Here is an 18,340-nt window from a genome sequence, read left to right on the forward strand (position 1 = left end):
TCGAAGTACTCAGGACAGTGAGGGAATGGTGAAATAGATCACGGGGATTAAGGAGTGCACTTGTCATGATGAGCACTGGGTGATGTATGGAATTGTTGAATCACTATGTTGTACACCTGAAATTAATATAACACTGTGTATTAACTATATAAGAATTAAAGTAAAATAAGATAAAATAGTATAGTGAAATAAAGTATACAGAACATGTTCTTTGATGACTACAGAATTAAGTTAAAAATCAGTAACAAAATCTATCTAGAAAAGTACCTAAATGTTTGCAAATTTAAAAACATGATTCTAAACACCCCATGAGTAAAAGAAATAGTCATAAAAGAAGGTAGAAACTAATTAAACTGAATAATAATGAAATCACAACATATTAAAATGAGTGGGATGCATTTAAAGCAGAGTTTAGAAGAAAATGTGTAGCCTTAAAGGCTATTAAAAAAAAAAAAAAGAAAGGGCTAAAATCAATTACTCTAAGAAGCTATAAAAACAAGAGAAAATTAAACCCAAAATAAGTGGAAGAAAATACTAAGTATTAGACCAGAAGTCAATGGAATAAAAAACTGATTTTAGAGAATAATTAAAGAAATAAAGAGCTGGTTCTTGAGAAATATCAATAAAATTTTGTTGATAAACTCCTAGCTAGACTCTCATAAAGAAAAAAAGGAGAGGGGCACCTGGGTGGCTCAGTCGGTTAAGCGTCTGCCTTCGGCTCAGGTCATGATCCCAAGGTCCTGGGATTGAGTCCTGCATCGGGCTCCTTGCTCAGCGGGGAGCCTATGCCTCCTTCTGCCTGTCTCTCTCTCTCTCTCTCTGACAAATAAATAAAATAAAATGAAATAAAATAAAATAAAATAAGAAAAAAAGAGAAAATATTCAAATTACCAATATCCAGAATGAAATAGAAAACATTTGTTCAGATCTTATCAATTTTTGGGGTAGGATAAGAATGTTTTGAACAATTTTATGTCAATTAATTCAACAACTTATATGAAATACATGAATTTTTCAAAGACACAAATTATAAAAAGTGACACAAGATAAAACAGAAAAACTGAATAGCCTTATATCTATTTAAAAACCTTCACACATACTGTATGGTGACTAACATAACATAATAAAAAATTGTTATAAAAAAAACCTTCACACAAGAAAAAGTATAATTTTAGATAGCTTTACTGGCAAATTATATTAAATATTTAAGGAAGAAATAATATCAATTCTACACAAAGTATTTCAGGAAATAGAGAATTCAGCTTATGAGGCTGGCAAAATCTTAACACAAAAACCAGAGAAATATAATACAAGAAAACTACAGAACAATAAACCTCATAAATATAGTTGTGAAAATCTTTAAGAAAATATCAGTAAGTCTAATTCAAGAACATAGAAATACATTAAAATGACAATATGATAAAGTAGGGTTTACCCCAAAAAAATGCAAAATTGGTTTAACATTTGAAAATCAAACTGATTGATCATGCTAACAAAATACGAGAAAGAACAGATGATTATTTCAATACATGCAAAAAAGAATCAATGAAATTCAATATACATGCATGATTAAAATCTCTTAGCAAACAAGAAATAAAAGGGAACTTCCTCAACCCAATAAAAGGCATCTATGAACATCCTACAGCTAACATCATACTTCATGATGAAAGGTTCTCCCTAACATCAACAACAAGGCAGAGATGTGCTCTCACCACTTCAATTTAACATTGTACCGAAATTCCTGGCCAGTACAAGTATAGTAATTATGAACAAAAAAGAATACTGACTGGAAACAAAGAGAAACTGTCTTTATTTGTAGAAAACATGATTATGTTCATAGAAAACTTTACATAATCCCAAAACGCTATAAAACTAATGAATTTAGCAACATCCTAGAATACAAAATAATATACAAAAAAAAAAGGTTGCATTTCTACATACTAATAATGAATGGAAAGTAAAAATGTAAGTACCATTTATAGTAACATCAGAAAATGCAAATACTTAGACATAAATTTAATAAAACATGTGCAATATCTGTACACTGAAAACTACAAGAAGTTGATGAGAGAAATTTAAAACTATCTAAATAAATGGGAACATATACCATATTCATGGTTTGAAAGCCTCAATGTTGTTAAAATGACAATTCTCCCCAAATGCATCTATAGGTTCAGCGCAATCCCAACCAAATTCCCAGCAGACTTTGTTGTAGAAATTGACAAGCTGATTCTAAGCTGTTTATAGATCTGCAAGGGATCTAGAATAATAAAGATAATTCTAAAGAAGAAAAAATCTAAAGCTCTTACACCATCTAATTTTTAAGAGTTACCATAAAGCTCTTGTTATCGAGAGAGACAGATATGGAACTACAGAACAGAGAGTTCATAAATAGAACTAGTCAAACAGTCCATTGATTTTCTACAAGTGTTCCAAGGCAATTCAATGGGGAAATAATAGTCTTTTCAGCAAATGGCGCTTAACAACTGGATATCCATATGGAACAAAAATGAACCTCTACCCTAACCTCACACCATACATAAAATTAACTCTAAATGGATCATAAATACAAACATAAAAGCTAACACTTCTTAAGAAAAACACAGGTTCGAAAATCATTACTGTCTTGGAATAGGCACAAATTACTTAGGACAAGAAAAGTATAAACCACACAAGAAAACAAAAAATAAATTAGACCTTATTAAAATTTTAAATGTCGCTCTTCAAAATACACTGTTAAGAAAATGGAAAGGTAAGCCACAAGCTGAGCGAAAATACTTGCAATCCGTCTGACAAAGGTTTTGTATCCAGAAGACACAAAAAAACGTCTACAACCTAATACAATAAAAAAAAAAAAGTAGGCAAAAGATGTGAAGACACTTCACATATGAATGACCAAAAGCACATGAAAACTGCTTGACATTATTATCAGGAGATATAAATTTAAATATGAGATATCAGTGTATAGCCAAAAGAATGACTTAAAAAATACTGACAATACTGAATATTGACAAGGATTGGAGTAATCGCAGTTGACGCACATTGTTGGTAGGAATGTAAGATGGTCAAATTGGTTAGGAAAACAGTCCAGCAGTTTCTTATCGTGTTAAATGTACACTTACCTTTTGATCCACCAGTTTCATACCTCAGCATTTACCCAAGAGAAATGAAATATTTGTTCACATAAAGACTGGTACATAAACGTTCACAGCAGCTAGATTCATGATAACTAAACACTGGAAACAATCTGAATTCCCATCAACAGGTAAATCAATAGACAAATTGTATTATGTCAACGTAATGGAATATTACTCAGCAATAAAAATGAATAAATTACTGATATACACAACAACATGGGTAAATCTCAAAAACATACTACATGAAAGAAAGCCAGGCATTGAAGAGTATATGGTGTATGATTCCACTTATATGAAATTCTAAGAAAGACATAACTAACATATAATGATGAAAAACAAATCTGTCGTTGCTTAGGCTGGGTGGGGGCTATGAATATTGACTGCCAAGGGACATAAGGGCATTCTTGGAAGGTGGTGATTGTGGCGGTAGTTATTTGGGTATATGCGTTTGTCAAAACCTACTAAACTTTACACTTAAAATATGTGCTTTAAAATAAAGGGGAAAATCAATATTTAATTATAAAAAAAAAGAAAAATAGTGCCCTGTTGATATCACATTTCATACTGTTATAAAATTCTAATGGGTCTCAAAATCCTAATGGAACTTTTAAATAATAGATATGAGAAATGGTGTACTAAAACAGCATTGAATTAGGAGTTAAAAATGGATAATGCCATAAAAATATTTCCCATGCACTACAAAGAAAATAGTGAGATATATTTTTAAACTATTTTACCATTTTAATATTTTAAAATGCCTTCCCTTTGCTCCTATTCCAGCTAGATCTCCATATAATTGACTATGTTTACTAAAAGACCTAGTATCTTTCCTCAAATAGTCCAGGCTCTGAAATGCCACATTGCTCAAAATTCATTATATAGTATTTTCCAGTGGGTATCTTGGCCTAGGTCACACTTCAGAATCTGACTGAGCAAGCCAGGAGATCAAACGATAATTATCAACCCTGGATAAATTTTTATAGCTAAATTATAGCCCATGACCTGAGATTTGCTACTGCCTCCTCTTAGCATAACTACCTCTGTCTCTAAGGCTTATCACAGCAACAAACCTTTGCTCTGGGCAATTTCTTTAGAGGTAAGCACAATAAAAACTGTCTAGGAGCGCAGTCACTGAGAAGCTATGATCAGCCAATAATGACCAGGGAGTCCCTTTTATCATGTCTCTCTCCATCCACAGAGAAACCATCCCAGCTCCCCCATCAGCCCAGTGGAGAGTCAATGGCTGGTTTAGCAACATGACTTCTTTCTGAAACTCCGAAAACCCCAGGGTAAAATGATGCTACTGTACGATTTCCTAATGTTGCTTTACAAAGCAGCTCAAATTTGTGATTTTAAAAGCACCTCAGCCCACTGTGAGTTCACAGTTATCGTTAATGATTTGCAAATCTCAGTGTTTTTAACAACTCATTTTTGTACTGTGGCTGTGGTGGTAACACCTGCACCTAAATCGTTATTGCTTATAATACCCTGGGCTGTCAGGGTGTGCAGTAAATGAGAAGCAGCAGCAGTATCTTCCACCTTTTCAAACCTTAATTTACTCCTCCTACGTTTGAACATAAGCATAGTGAGCCATCCTGAGTGGCCCCCTCACCTCCGGGAGCCTGCGCCATCTTGGCTCATGGGACCTCTGTCATCCACAGAGGCTGAGTGCCCTTCTCCATCCCATGGAGGAAAAACAAGAAGATGGCAGCTGGAGGCCACCAGGGTCTTTCCCTCTGGAAGCTCTGATTTCTGAAGGTGAAGGATCTGTCCCCAGATCAGAGTTACAAAATAAATACACGGACTTTTTCGTGAGGTACCCAAAGTAGCATTTCTGCAAGATATTCAACTATAAATCACCCTACCAAATCCAATTTCATCCCAACATTGTAGGGTCATAAACATTGTTTATTCTCTAATTTCAAAATGTAAGTTATCTCTACGTAATAAAAATGGCAGATATTAGTCACTATGACCCTGATAGTGTTCTAATCTTGCCTCTGCATTAGTTCATTTAGTCCTCAAAACAACTCATTGTTACGATATGTCAGAACTTGACCCCAGCATCTGCCTCCAAAGTCTTTACCATACTGGAATAGGTTAAGAATCATAGACCCCTCTTCCCTAGAGAAGTGAACCTCTTATAAAGCCCCCCAAGGACTCGGAAGGAAGTTGGCTATAGATATCCTCCAAAATGTCCCTGAATGGACTGGAAAATCTCCAGTGTTGTACATGTATAATAACTTTGCCTTGCTTTACCTTACCTGCAAAAGTCATTTGTCTAAACAAAATATGTCCCTGAGGTAAGATACCACCAGTGAGTTTCAATAATGGAAATTGTCCCACTGTGATTCTTTAGAGTTTGCTGTTGGCAAATTCTCTAGGGTACATACCTATCCTCCACCCTCCTAGACAGTATACTAAGAGTTGATGACCACACCTCACCACAGGGTCACCAGCTACAGTGCGGGGTGATTCCCATCTGTCCTTCTCCTCCTGGGACCACGTGAGAAAAGCAACAGAGAGTGGCACTGCCTAACCCACTTCCCCCAGCCCTTAGCATTTTCACTGTGACAGTCAGCAAATGCCATTTCTGTCTCTTGGCTGCCCCCAAGGCTGCCACACCCTGCTTTGCCTGCAGGCAGAAGGACCCCTGCAGAGCAGTCCTTGACCAACGACAGCCAGCATGGGGCTTGCAAACACTCCGGCTTCCTCACCCCTGACAGGGACAGCTCAGAGCTGTGATTACATGGTCTCCAGAGCCCACTGCAAAATGTAGCCAAAGTCTCCACCATGGAACTTGACTTGAAATGCCCCCCTAGCTTGATTTCCTTCCCTTCTCTGACCTACTTCCCCACTATTATCATAATAAATCACTTCACGGCCATCATTGTCTTGTATCTGCTTCTGGGGGTGAACTGAGAAGGACAGCAGAACATGCAGACGATCCCTCTAAAATCCCACCTCTCTGTATAATCCGAACAAGCACCTTGGGGTCATTAAGTCTCCTGCTCCTTGCTGTGGGAAACTTGGTCCCACAGCACAAATGCAATGATCCACTTATATTGTCCTATCCTTGAGCTGCTTACTCCTCTATGATTTAAAAAAATCGCAGAGGTCAAATTCTTGTGAGAGAGATGACCAGAGTGTCCATACATAATATTCCCGAATGAACTCTCTTAATGAGGAAACTTTGAACTGAAGTCCCCATAACTGCGGCTTCAACAGAAAGACAATACAGTGGATTCAACGACTCTAAATGTCGGCCTGAAGCCTGAAAGCCAAACAGATCCTTGTCCCACATAACTCCGTTCTCCAAGTGGGCGGTCTAAGGAACGCAAGCCCTCAGAGGACGCCAGACCAAGCCCCTCATTTTAAAGTCTTGGTTCCTCTGAATCAGATCTTTATGTTAAATATTTCTCAAAGTAGTTCTAAACTTTAATTACATATTCTACCAAAGCAAAGATCAAAATCTCTACAAAGGTTCTTTTTTATTTTTTTATGATGAAGTATTTATTAGTATGTCTCTTTGGAATAGATTTTCATACCCCAGGCCTGAAAAGAAATTCCACATAGAAATCATTCTCAAAACACGTTTTAAATACATGAGTTTGTCTGTTTTTTCTCACCTCATGCAATGACTTGTTAATGAGGAATAATTAAAATAGATTCTTATTAATAAGAAACGCACTGCTTTTCAAAAATATTTTGTAAATGTAAAACCTATACACTGATGTTTATAATAGAGAAATTCAGATCCAAACTTCCATCTCTACAGAGTGTCTAGGTATGTGGTGCATTTCAAATCAATCAATGTGGTAGTAACAAAAGATTTGCTTTATGCAACGTGTCAGCCTAATTGAATGATATAATTACAATCTGTTAACATCCGTGAGGACCAAGTAGAATGTCATCACTCTTAGATATACATGACGATGATAGTTTTGCATTTCTTTTCATCCTGGAATTTGAGCACTGATTTCTCTAAATATTTGGGGTCCAAGGGATTTGAAAGAGATTCCTCCAAAATGCTTCAAAGCGAATTTCAGGAGCTGTTCCAATGCACCCAGCCAGGAGTTTCAGGTTAGGACTTCACTTTGGATGGCCTGTTGAGGGGAAATCCACCCCCAGTAAAATGAGGGCCAGTTGGCTTGGCCATTGAGAAGGTGTTATCCATGGATACTCTGTCCTTATTTCTGTAAGACAGGAAGTGAAAGTTAACTTCCTTAACATCTTTTTCCTCTTCTAAGTTTGGTGTTCTCTAAGTTCCTAGGGTGAGGTAGCCCCTGAAAACTGCTGTGATTAAAGCTTCCAGTCTTAGACAAGGGGGCTGTTTAAATCTAATTAGGTGTCCACTGATAACACACAGAATTAGGGAAAGACACAATTAAAGGTGCTGCCCTAATGTTGATCTAACTGTGGACATAAGACCTCATTATAACTCAGTCACTACGGACTTGAGACTTCAACTTGTAATCATCTTCCTGTCTTATAAAACACTTGTTTAACTAAAAAGATCAGTCAGAAGAATCTTTCTCTTGGCCCAGTTTTAATGACTAATTCATCCTTTATCAACTTTTATATTCCAAAGTTTCCGTGGAAACTTATAAATATTTACCACACGCAAGGTATCTTCATCAAACTTGGATATTTATAAAACACGAATTTTTCTGTAACTTTAGACAGGCAGCAGTTGTTATTAGAAATAGTTTAAGATACAAGAAAATCTGAGAAAGATAAATAAGATGGCACCTTCGGCAATAGATAAAGGAAAATCTACAACATATCTCCTTTAAATACACTCGTATATACACACACATTCACATACACACATACACACATACACACATTCGCACACATACACATTCAGGTCTCCTGCAGAGGTAGCTTAAATTTACACAAATTCCTTATAGTGTATTTAGGGGTCTTACAGAAAACATCTGTGGAATCCCTTTTTAAAAATAAAAAGTAAGCTAACAACTAAGGCCAAACCCTTTAGACTTGGCAACTAGAAGTGATTTACCTTAGGGGAGAGAATTCCACCTGTGGGGAAGGAATCTGACTAGTTCTGTAAACTCGAGACCAGCCTGGGGGTCCGGGGCAGGGGAGTCAGAGGCAGGTGCGGGAGGGTGCAGGTCAGCATGGAAACATGATGAAAAGGGTGTTTGAGAAAAGTGAAAGAAGGCATAAAGGCAAAAATGGCATGAGTTGCTATTTTATAAAGAGCAAGTGTAGGGAAAACATCCACAGAGATTATTCTAAATTATTCCATTTGGAAAGAACCTGTAGAGATTTGGTTAATCAATCCAGCAGTCTCTTAGCAGAATTGATTTCATTATTATTTAAAAAAAAAAATCATCCTCCATAAGCAGGACAGAAGCTTTAGCCTTGAGTGGATCCAGTAAAGAGGGTTTTTTCTAGTACTTCGCCACCTGCCTACTTGATGGCTGGGGGATGCAGGCAGTCCCCTCCCCCATCCCTCTCTTGCCTTCAGTAACATAACTTTCCCTCTCTGAAGGAACTTCAGCTTACCGCTGCTGGCTTGGTCTACGGTGACTGAGAGGAATGACGTCTCCTTTATGTCGCCTTTGTCATATATTCGTAGACCATCACATTGGCCCCCTTCAGCCTCCTCCCTTCCAGTCCACACCCTCTCCGCAGCCTTGTTCTTGCCTCAGCATACTTTCCTTCAGCACCTTAATCCTTTTGCTCTTTTCCTGTGAACCCCCTCTCTGTCTCTCTCCAGTGTATGGATCCCCACCGAAATGGAACTGCCAATGACACCCCAACCAGGTCAGAGTGGCTACAAGTAATGAGTATTTTAGGGCAGAAAGAACGAGTTAAAGCAAGGATTCTAGGGCCGTGCTACCCAATGGAACTTTCCAAGATGATGGCAAAGCTGTCTATCTGGAGCCCAGGGCTGTGTCCTCTACCTCCATATGGCTATTAAGCAGTTGAAACGTGACTAGTGCACCTAAGGAACTGACTTTTTAATTTAACTGTAATTCTGTTTAATTTAAATATCCATGAGGGGCCTGCGGGTGGGGGCATTTCAGTTTTAGTGGGTGCCCCACTGGGAGGGGCTGAGCCAACAGAGGGGCATTTCTGTTGGCTCCACAGGCTCTCTGTGTCAAGGAAACTGGGGAGTGTGTGCAGGAGGGGATCAATAAGGTCAACAGGCCAAGCTGCAGGGCCAAGGTGGGGAAGTTAGTCCGCTCTAGAGAGTTATCGAACTGCTTAGCTAAGCTGGCTGGTTGTAACTGTGTAAGCTAGACTGCTGGTCCCCAGAATGGTTGCATGTACTCTACAAGATGAGCAACAGGACCCACTGGGAGGTGCAAAGACGGTATTTAAGATTCTATTCATATTTTGTCTTTCAAAAATAAAAAAAAAATCTCAGCTTACCACTTACTGACAAAGTGACAATAGTATTTTGCATGCAATTTAGACAAGTTAAAATATATTGGAGGTAGAAAACTATTCTAAAATCAAAATTTCATTTTAAAAGTCAAAACAAATGTATATTTAGTATGCATGCATATATATGGGGGCTACAAGTTCAAAAGTGCTTTACTGATTAAGAGAGTGTGATCAAAATGGTCAAAGGTCACCAGACTGGATGCATGCCTCACATTGGAACCAGCCAACAGCACGCCCCTCGTGTCCTGAAAAAAACCCAGTGTTTCCACCCGACACGCACTGCTTCACGCCATTCAGATCAGTGTTTCTCCAGCTTCAGCGTGCGTGGAAATCACCTAAGGAGTGACTAAACTGCAAATTCACCCAGAGCCCACAGAACCCAAACGTCTGGAAATGGGGCCTGGGAACCTGCATGTTTAACCAATCCCACCAGTGACTCTGAATCACGTAGTTGCCAGACCCATACATCAAGACAGACCCACCAAAATTAGCTCTAATTTTTAGCAGGATTTTATTCTACTGAGAAGCTGGCATCTGAATGTGGAACGAGGGAATATTCTGATTTACAAGAAGGGTAAATTTTTCCTGGCAAATCAATTTGCATCCAGTTACTTCACGTAGTTGTTTGCCACTGACGAATCACAGGCAGATGTCCCGCTTTCCCCCATGTCCCTGCAACACCCACGTGGATGAAATACCCAACCTGACTTAAACCCACAGTGTGAGCCACTACGGAATTAACTGGATGAGCTGGGTAATGCCACACGGCCAAGCCAAGGTTCAAACCCACTGAGTCACTCGGGCCCACTCTCTCACCCTAGCGTTAGCCAAATGATGATAACCAAGTGAAGACACATTTATCATTCCACATGTAGGCACCCCGAAACCCAAAATGTTAACCTGCGATGGCATCATCCTCTCCTGGAAGAATAAGAGCTCACGTCACACCCCCAGCAGATACTGAAGTCAGTTACTAGACATAAAGATGGTTCAGAGACAGATTATCTAAAACGTAGGTAAAAAGGATCCGAGAGCTACTCGTCATCACAGTGGCACAGCTGCATTCTTGGAAGGAACAGCGTTACCAAGCTTCCACCCCTTAGCAAAATTATTTGTGTTTGTAAACGTGAATGTGCTTTTCGTTCAGACAAGCCTGATTGTGAACCTCATTTGCAAACATTGTTATGGCATGATTATCACGAGAACCATGAAAAAGTGGGGGAGGGGGGAATCACACTATGTTTCCTCTGCTCCGTGGGAGGTCCACCGATGAGCAGATATTAATGGATCCCTGTTAGGGTCCTAAGGAGAGGCCTTAGTATCAGATGAGACATGCATCTTGCTCTGACACAAACCAGTGGGGACCTGTAGAATGTCATTTGTTCACCCTGTGCCTTAGTTTACCCCCATGGATTCCATGACTCTGTAACTGTCTGCCAATTATTTTCTTATCAGCAGGTATTAGGCACAATAAAATTAGAAGAACATTTGACTAATTCTTACTTCTGAATGTATTCTTTACGTTTCTGAGCTAGGTATTTCTTCTTTAAGTTCATCAATTCATTGGTAAGTTTCTCGATCTCATATTTATATTCTTGGTTCTGTGATTCATACATATTCAAGTCCGCAGACAAAACCTAACATGACAAATAAAGCAACATTAGCAGAAGAGACACAGTGAGACAATATCCTTTCCTGGAAATTTTTTCTAGTCTACTGCCATGCACGATACAAAACCGTGCCCCAAGTTTAATAGCTAATCTGCTCAGTTCTGCCAGTTCTCAAGGTCTGTGTGTAGGTAAAAATCTGACTCGGGTCTGAAGACTCCTAATCCAGTGACAAACGTAGTAAAACCTCTGCTTAGAAGAACTCTCAGGCCATATTCAAGTATGCGCACACATGTATGGTGTGTTTCAGATATATTGTGAGCAGAGACAGAAAAACTCTCAGACACACAGTATCAAATTGCATTTAAAGCCTTTTTAAAGAGCATTCAGGGAAGTCATCACTAGGGAGAGGGATACATTTGAGGATTAGGGTAAAAATTTTTCTGAAATCATCCTGCCACCACGACCACTAAGTAGGCGTTCAATTAATGTGTTTTCCTGGGTTACTATTCTGCTAAATGCCTATCACCTCTTCATTGTGTTCCTTGGGACTCTTTACAGGTTCTTCCTTTCTCCCAGCACCGCAGCACTTAAGCTCTGAGAAGCAGGGAGCTGAGAGTCTAAAGCATGTGTGACAGGAACGCTGATTACCTGCCTCTTCCACTCCGGTGTCCCATAGATGCTCTGGTCTCAGCTGAGCAAGAAGAGTGGGAATTTACTCATCTGAACAGGGCGTGTAAAGCATGCCCAAGCTAGAAGTGCACCCCACAGAAACCAAAGGGAAGGAAGGAAGGTTATCATTCTAAGGGGCATGTAACAGATTTGTTTCCCCTCTTGCTCACTATTTTGAAAATTTGCACAAAAGGGGGATCTTTGTCTTCTGAGTATTCATCTGCTTCTGAACATTTTCCCTTAATCCCTATGAAAAACGATTCGACTATGCTATCAAGAGCTAAAGAATAGGACTTTCATGTTGGGAGGAACCCTGCCTTAATAGTTAAGCAATTAGGAACAAAGGCTCTGTTTCCAAACAATGACTATAGCATTTCCTAAAAGAGCCCAGATAATGAGGACAAACTGGCAGACAGGCTGAGGACCACCACCTCTGGACCTCTTCCACCAGGGGTCACATTTCAGCAGAGCAAAATTCTCGATTTCCTGAGTTAAAGGGTTAAAATACCAAAAAGCACCTGTGAGCCATATAAGGCCATCCAGTGCTGACGGTGGCTGACAGTGTGAGACAGACATGTGCTTTTCTAATCTATACCCACTCCTGAGACAATGAGCTTTTATTTTGTTTGGAATATACGATTGTTTAAAAGGATGAAAATCATCAAAAGATTATGCCTCATGCAAAATTCGAAATACATCTCCGGATACTCATATGAAATAAACACTTGAGTGATAAGTTGAAAATTCACGTTCTAATTACACTTCTGTTTCATCTGCCTTTTTACAGTAGAAGGCTGTGATTTCACAATGTCCTATTTGTGAAAGGATGAGAACTATAGGAGCATGGCAGCTCTATCACCCCAGGCAGAAAGGCGACGATTACGACCCTCGTTGCGCAGGTCAGTGCCAGAATTCAGCCGGCGTGTGCTACGTTCTGCGCACGCGTGTGTAAGACTTCGCTGACATGCCAAGAATATCTAAGCGCTTGCTCAGGAGGTAAAGCTCCAGATATAATGGGAACACAGTTTTTGAGAAAACTTTTAAAAGGCACGTGTCATAATAAAACGTTCCATCTCCCCAGCTGAGGTTCTGAAGTCACTTAGAAGGCAATTTATGCTCACGGAATTCTAAAGCGATTTTACTCTCCTTCCATAGTGACTGATTTGAGAGATGGTCGCGAGGGCCGACCCTGGGGACTGGGGACTAGCCTGTACTTTCCACACATGTACTGCAGCTGGACTAGAATAGCAAAGACCCGCTTTGGCCCAGCGGTCTGCTCTGGGGGATGACGGTGTTAAAACCTTCCCTCTGGGGCGCCTGGGTGGCTCAGCCGTTAAGCGTCTGCCTTTGGCTCAGGGTGTGATCCCGGCGTAATGGGATCGAGCCCCACATCAGGCTCCTCTGCTGGGAGCCTGCTTCTTCCTCTCCCACTCCCCTTGCTGTGTTCCCTCTCTCACTGGCTGTGTCTCTCTCTGTCAAATAAATAAATAAAATCTTTAAAAAAAAAGAAAAGAAACTCCCCTTTAAAAAAAAAACAAACCTTCCCTCTGTTCTTCCCCCCATCCAAGTCTTCTCACTCATCTTGAGATCATCCCTGTACGCCCATCCCCCAAATTTCCATTCTGGTGCCATCATCCTCCCTCCAACTCTTTCCGTACTTGCTCAGCTCCCTCCCTCTTTGAGCAAACAGAGACTCGTGGGTCTGTTGGTCTAGATGCAGGGGGCTAGCTCTGAGATGTGCCCTGCTCTTCCTGGGACTGGGGTTCTAAAAAAGCCAGCCTCTGTGGCTTACGGCATTTGGGAGACCGGCTCCTTGAACCGAGACAGTGGACTTGTCTAGGTCCCTCGCGTGTGGCCGGGCAGAGGCGGGGGCTCCCACTTACTTTCAGCTGCTTGGTCTTCTCCCGCAGCGTGTGGCGGTAGAGCTGCAGCTGCTCTGCAGCCTCGGGACCAGGCTGCCGGGCCAGGATGTGCTTCAGCTCCACGTACAGTTTCTCCTTTTCCTGGCAGAGAGCAAAACCACAAGGGAGGTAAACAGCCCCATCAACACAGGGAAAGTGCCTTTACCAGCAAGCTCAGGAGGACTTGGGGCCACCCTAAGATGCTTCGGAAGGCCACACTGATCACATTCACCGTAGATTCTATCAAGAGTACGTCCAAACAACCCCGGTCAAGGGCTTAGGATGGGCCCAGCATTTGGGTACAAATAATATGACACGTGAGGAAGGGAAAGTCTCTCTCTACCTAAACTTATGATCACATGACTGAGAGACAAGGGCAGAGATGGAAGACTTGGACAAGTGTTGTGGCCAGTAAAAGCAGGGAGTGGGGGAGCTTTCACAAAAATGTCCTTTGAATTGTTGCTTGAAGAACGAGTACTTTTCCCCAAGCAGAGGAAGAAAGGAAAGGTTTTTAGGCCAAGGTTCAGAGTCAAGAAAGGGGAGAAGTAAGTCTAGTTTCAGTAGGTGCCCTGGGCCAAAGGAGGGAGAAGTGGAGTGAAGAGGCTGGGCTCATAGGTAGGCTCCAGGCTGTGTGGTTTGGGAGGAAAGGATGAGCCGTGCCTGGATTTGTCTTCAGAGGAATAGCTCCAGCAGGAAGGCAGAGAACAGAGTAAGGAGACTGCTCAGGGGACCAGGGTAAGCAGAAGATGAAAACGGATGGACCTAAGGCAACTAAGATGGAGAGGATGTAGATGTGAAGACATTCCTGAGATAGAATCAGTGAGATTGAGTGGAAGATCAGACATGTGAGGAAGGAAGGAGCAGGACCAAGAAGACTCCAAGGCTTCTAATATGGACACCTTGGGGGCTGAAGGGTGATGGTAATGGAGGCAGGGAGGCTAGCAAAGAAGGGGTGTTGGGGGGGGAGGAAGAGTTCCAACATTCCCTTCTGATCATCAGTGGGGTCTGGATATGTTGAGCTTCAGGTGTCGTGGGATATTGAGAAGAGGAGTTGAAAATGGGATCCCAGAGTTGGAACTAAAGAGCAAGTTGGAACTGGAGGTGGCTCATGGCTAGAGCCATGAGAGTGGCTCCATCATCCAAGGATGGCTTTTGGGGTGGGCCAGAACAACGAGATCTTTGGGAGAGCCAGCATATCAGGAGGAAGCAAAGAAGAAAGACCCAGAGAAAAGGAACAAGGGAGAGTAGTAACTGAATGTCTCCCAACCAGGAAATGGCAGGGTTTAAAAAGGGAAACGTGATTTGAGTGGTCAGTGATATCAGATGGTCTAAGAAAAGAAACAGAAGGGGGACTGAAAATGGCCTTGGGAGAGGCCTATTAGGACGACACCACTGACCTTAGAGAGTGTGCAGTAACATTGGGGGAGCAAAAGTCACAAAGGCCGGAAAACAAATCAGAAGTAGGAAGTAAAGAAAGCGAGTCTTTTAAGAAATATGGTATGGGAAGAACAGAGATCTGGAAGTAGTTTGAGAGAATAGGTAAAAAGCCGAGAAAACTAGGGCGTGCACACTGGTAGAACTAAAAGAAAGGGCTTGCGAGGAACCCACAGCAAATCATAATTTCATAATTGAACTTAACCAACAAACAATATAGAATTCCCATTTGTACCCTAAAGTTTAATTGCTTGTAATGTGTTTTCAGATTCTTGAACTACAGAAACTACATACAAGGGAAGATTTATTTCTTAGGCATCTCAGTTCCGGATTCCCATTTCTCTAAACTGCAATAATTTGAACACACATTGATAAAGACTAGTGTGTCTATTCATTTGTCTCTGTACATATTTATTTCCTTAAGGTAATTATGTTAAAGAAAAAATATAAGTAAAAGCCCTCTCAGTAAATGACACCTCCAAGCAAATGGAAACTAATTTTTACCTGGAGCTAAGTATTCTTAGCACTGTCATCAAATAATCTGTTTTTGACAGAGAACATGAGAATCATTAAAAAAAAAATCAGTAGAAGAAAATTCATTAACTACTCATTGTTACCATTTATTTTAGATTTTTCTTCCCCCTGGCCAAATTATAGAAATTTTATCACAAATAACACGACTCCACTTTTAAAAGAATGTATGTAACTTAAGAATTAGTTGGATGGAATAAGATTCTAGAGAAACATGTATCAAAAAAAAACAGTATTCAACATTTAAGAAATAATTCCAGAAACGACAAGGAAATCCAAAAGCCCGTGCAAAAGAAGAAAACTGAATGAACAGAATTACAAAGTGGTGATTTTCCTTTATTGTACAACACCTCCCATCACACCTTACATATAATCTTCCCAGTAAATGGATGTAGCAAGCAATGGGAAAGATGTCAGGAGGTGAGTTTATTTTCTATAGCCACTTAATGCCTGCTCTGTTGGAGAAATAACACTTCTGACAAGGCTTCAAGATTTAATTTGGAGAGGGTAATAAATATGTGGAGAAGCCCATGAAACTGTTTTGTCCATTTCTTTCAGCTCCCCTTCCTCTCTACCAGAATACAGGTAGACTTGAAAAGTAAAGAACCCCACAAAGACGAGAAGGAAGCAATCTGGTTTGGGATATAATAACGTCGTAAGCTGAAAAGATCGTCTTACTCCAAGAACCTTCGAAAGTTTCCCAGGCGGAACACTTTTCAACTGCTCTTGGCAGGGAGGAAAGAGACGCAGAGGAGAGAGGCTGGAAGAAGCAAATATTGCTACCTCGCCTCATAAGTGAGAATCCCAAGGTCAACAACAATGAACGGTGCGTCCCAAAGTCCAAAGTGTGACAAGTCAAAAATCCAGTCGTCGTATAGGAAAGAATCACTTTGCCATGCAACGCCTCCTCTGGGGCTTGAAGACATTTTATAACCCTGAAAGAATTTGGAGGAAATTGCGCTACGTAATTGCTAAAGGCTACGTGATACTATCGGTAGAAGAATGGAGCCAGAAGGTGAAATTGGGTTGGCAGCCAGGGGAGAGCACCCAGAGATAAGAGTATGACTCAGCTCCATGCTCTCCCAACCTAGGCCAGCTGAATGGGCTCCACCCACGCCCTCTAACAGGACATGTGTTTTTCACATACAGTGAATGAGGCCGCCATTTAGCCCATCTTCCCCCACTTCCACTTCCTGGTTTTTTTCCAAGGCTGTAAAAGGAATCAAAATGGATTTATTCTAAAGAATAACTGAGCGACTGAACAGTGAGGACCGACAAGTGCGGAGAAAAGTGAAGAAGCTGAGTGAATTACCATTAAAACTGTTACAGTTTTCAAAGTCGAAAAGTTCTACGAGTTAAATCACCCGGGCCAAGTGATGCATGTGTGTTCATGGTGGGTGGAGAGAATACCAAATGAAACTTCAGGGACCAAGACAGTGGAAATGGGAAGAGCAGAGGGAAAAGGAGTGGGGGGTTGTGGCTGAAATGCATTACCAGGCTTCAGTGTGGATGAATTTTGGTCTGTGTTTACAATAGAAAACCTAACTGATAAAACCAAAGTGAAGGCCGGTCAGCATTAACATTCTAGCTGTGTGTATCATACAGATTTGTATTTTGGGAGAGCGTTCTGGTAATTTAGATAAATATGGAGTGTTTGATGGATTGAAGGTCTTAAGTACGATTGTTTTCCAATTTATTTCTCTCCTAACCCTCTACAAGGGCCAACCAAGCTCTTCAAACATTGTGCAATGGTGTGTATAATAACCCCATTTAGAGACAAAGCGTGCAATTCTATTATAAAGAGAATCTATCTTATGCAACAGAGAGACTCATTAGGCTGTCCGATGGATATTGTCTCCATAAGCCAGCAGTGGCAGAACCAGCTGCCTTGTAATACATATCCTGTCCTTCTTCGTTAAGCTGCACTCATTTCTTTTTAAACCAAATCAATTAATTTGTCACTGGGTTAGAAGCACCATATGTCAATGAAACATCATAAGAAAATCATAAATAGTTTATTATTTCCCCACCAACAAAAGATCGCATCTTCGGGTTGGCATTTCTTTATTTATTCAGAGTTTGTCCATAATGCGCATCAATATTACTTCGTAGCATGCCTCACTCTCTAAATTATTTTGTGAACAGCTATACTGGAAAAAAGCTAGACTCTTACCATCAGGAGACTAGCTCTCGCCCTGGCGGAACACGACTTGCAAGCATAAAACATATTATGTCCATCCTCGAAATGATGCTCCCTTGCTAGACATCCCATCCTCTCAGTTGGACAGACTGTCAGACATGGTTATGGATTCTCTTGCTGCAAGAGTCTCTGCCAAGTTATCCTGGATAACAGCACGGCTCATTATTAACATCGGCTGAGTAGAGTGGTAAGAAATTAATTACAGTATTAGCTTCAAATAATGCTGTCATTACACGGTGACGGTCTGTAACCCCAGGTTGGAAACTCCAGACGCGAAGTCACTCAGACTTCAGGTGTTTGTATTTTATCTGACAATAAATTAAAAGTCTACATTCTGAACAGTCTATGCAAATAGGAGTCAGTGCTATTCTGGGTACAATTCGGAGGAAGAAATGGAGTTGCTCACAGAACTCCTTTCCCCGCCGAGCTACAATTTTA

General features: G+C 40.6%; 1 protein-coding gene across 2 annotated transcripts in view; it reads right to left on the minus strand.

Moving 5' to 3' along the window:
• Positions 1-2,844: 2,844 nt before the first annotated feature.
• Positions 2,845-18,340, minus strand: part of CFAP58 (cilia and flagella associated protein 58) — a 109,027-nt gene continuing 93,531 nt past the window's right edge. For both annotated transcript variants that reach the window (XM_087862728.1, XM_087862729.1), the window contains exons 17-19: positions 13,720-13,839; positions 11,061-11,194; positions 2,845-7,333 (exon numbers count right to left, since the gene is read on the minus strand). In XM_087862728.1, coding sequence (XP_087718854.1) covers positions 7,222-7,333; positions 11,061-11,194; positions 13,720-13,839 — 366 coding nt within the window. In that variant the 3' untranslated portion in view covers positions 2,845-7,221. The remainder of the gene's footprint in view (positions 7,334-11,060; positions 11,195-13,719; positions 13,840-18,340) is intronic.

This window comes from Ursus americanus, chromosome 6, assembly GCF_024610735.1.
Source record: "Ursus americanus isolate L20-20 chromosome 6, mUrsAme1.1.p, whole genome shotgun sequence".
Taxonomy (NCBI): domain Eukaryota; kingdom Metazoa; phylum Chordata; class Mammalia; order Carnivora; family Ursidae; genus Ursus; species Ursus americanus.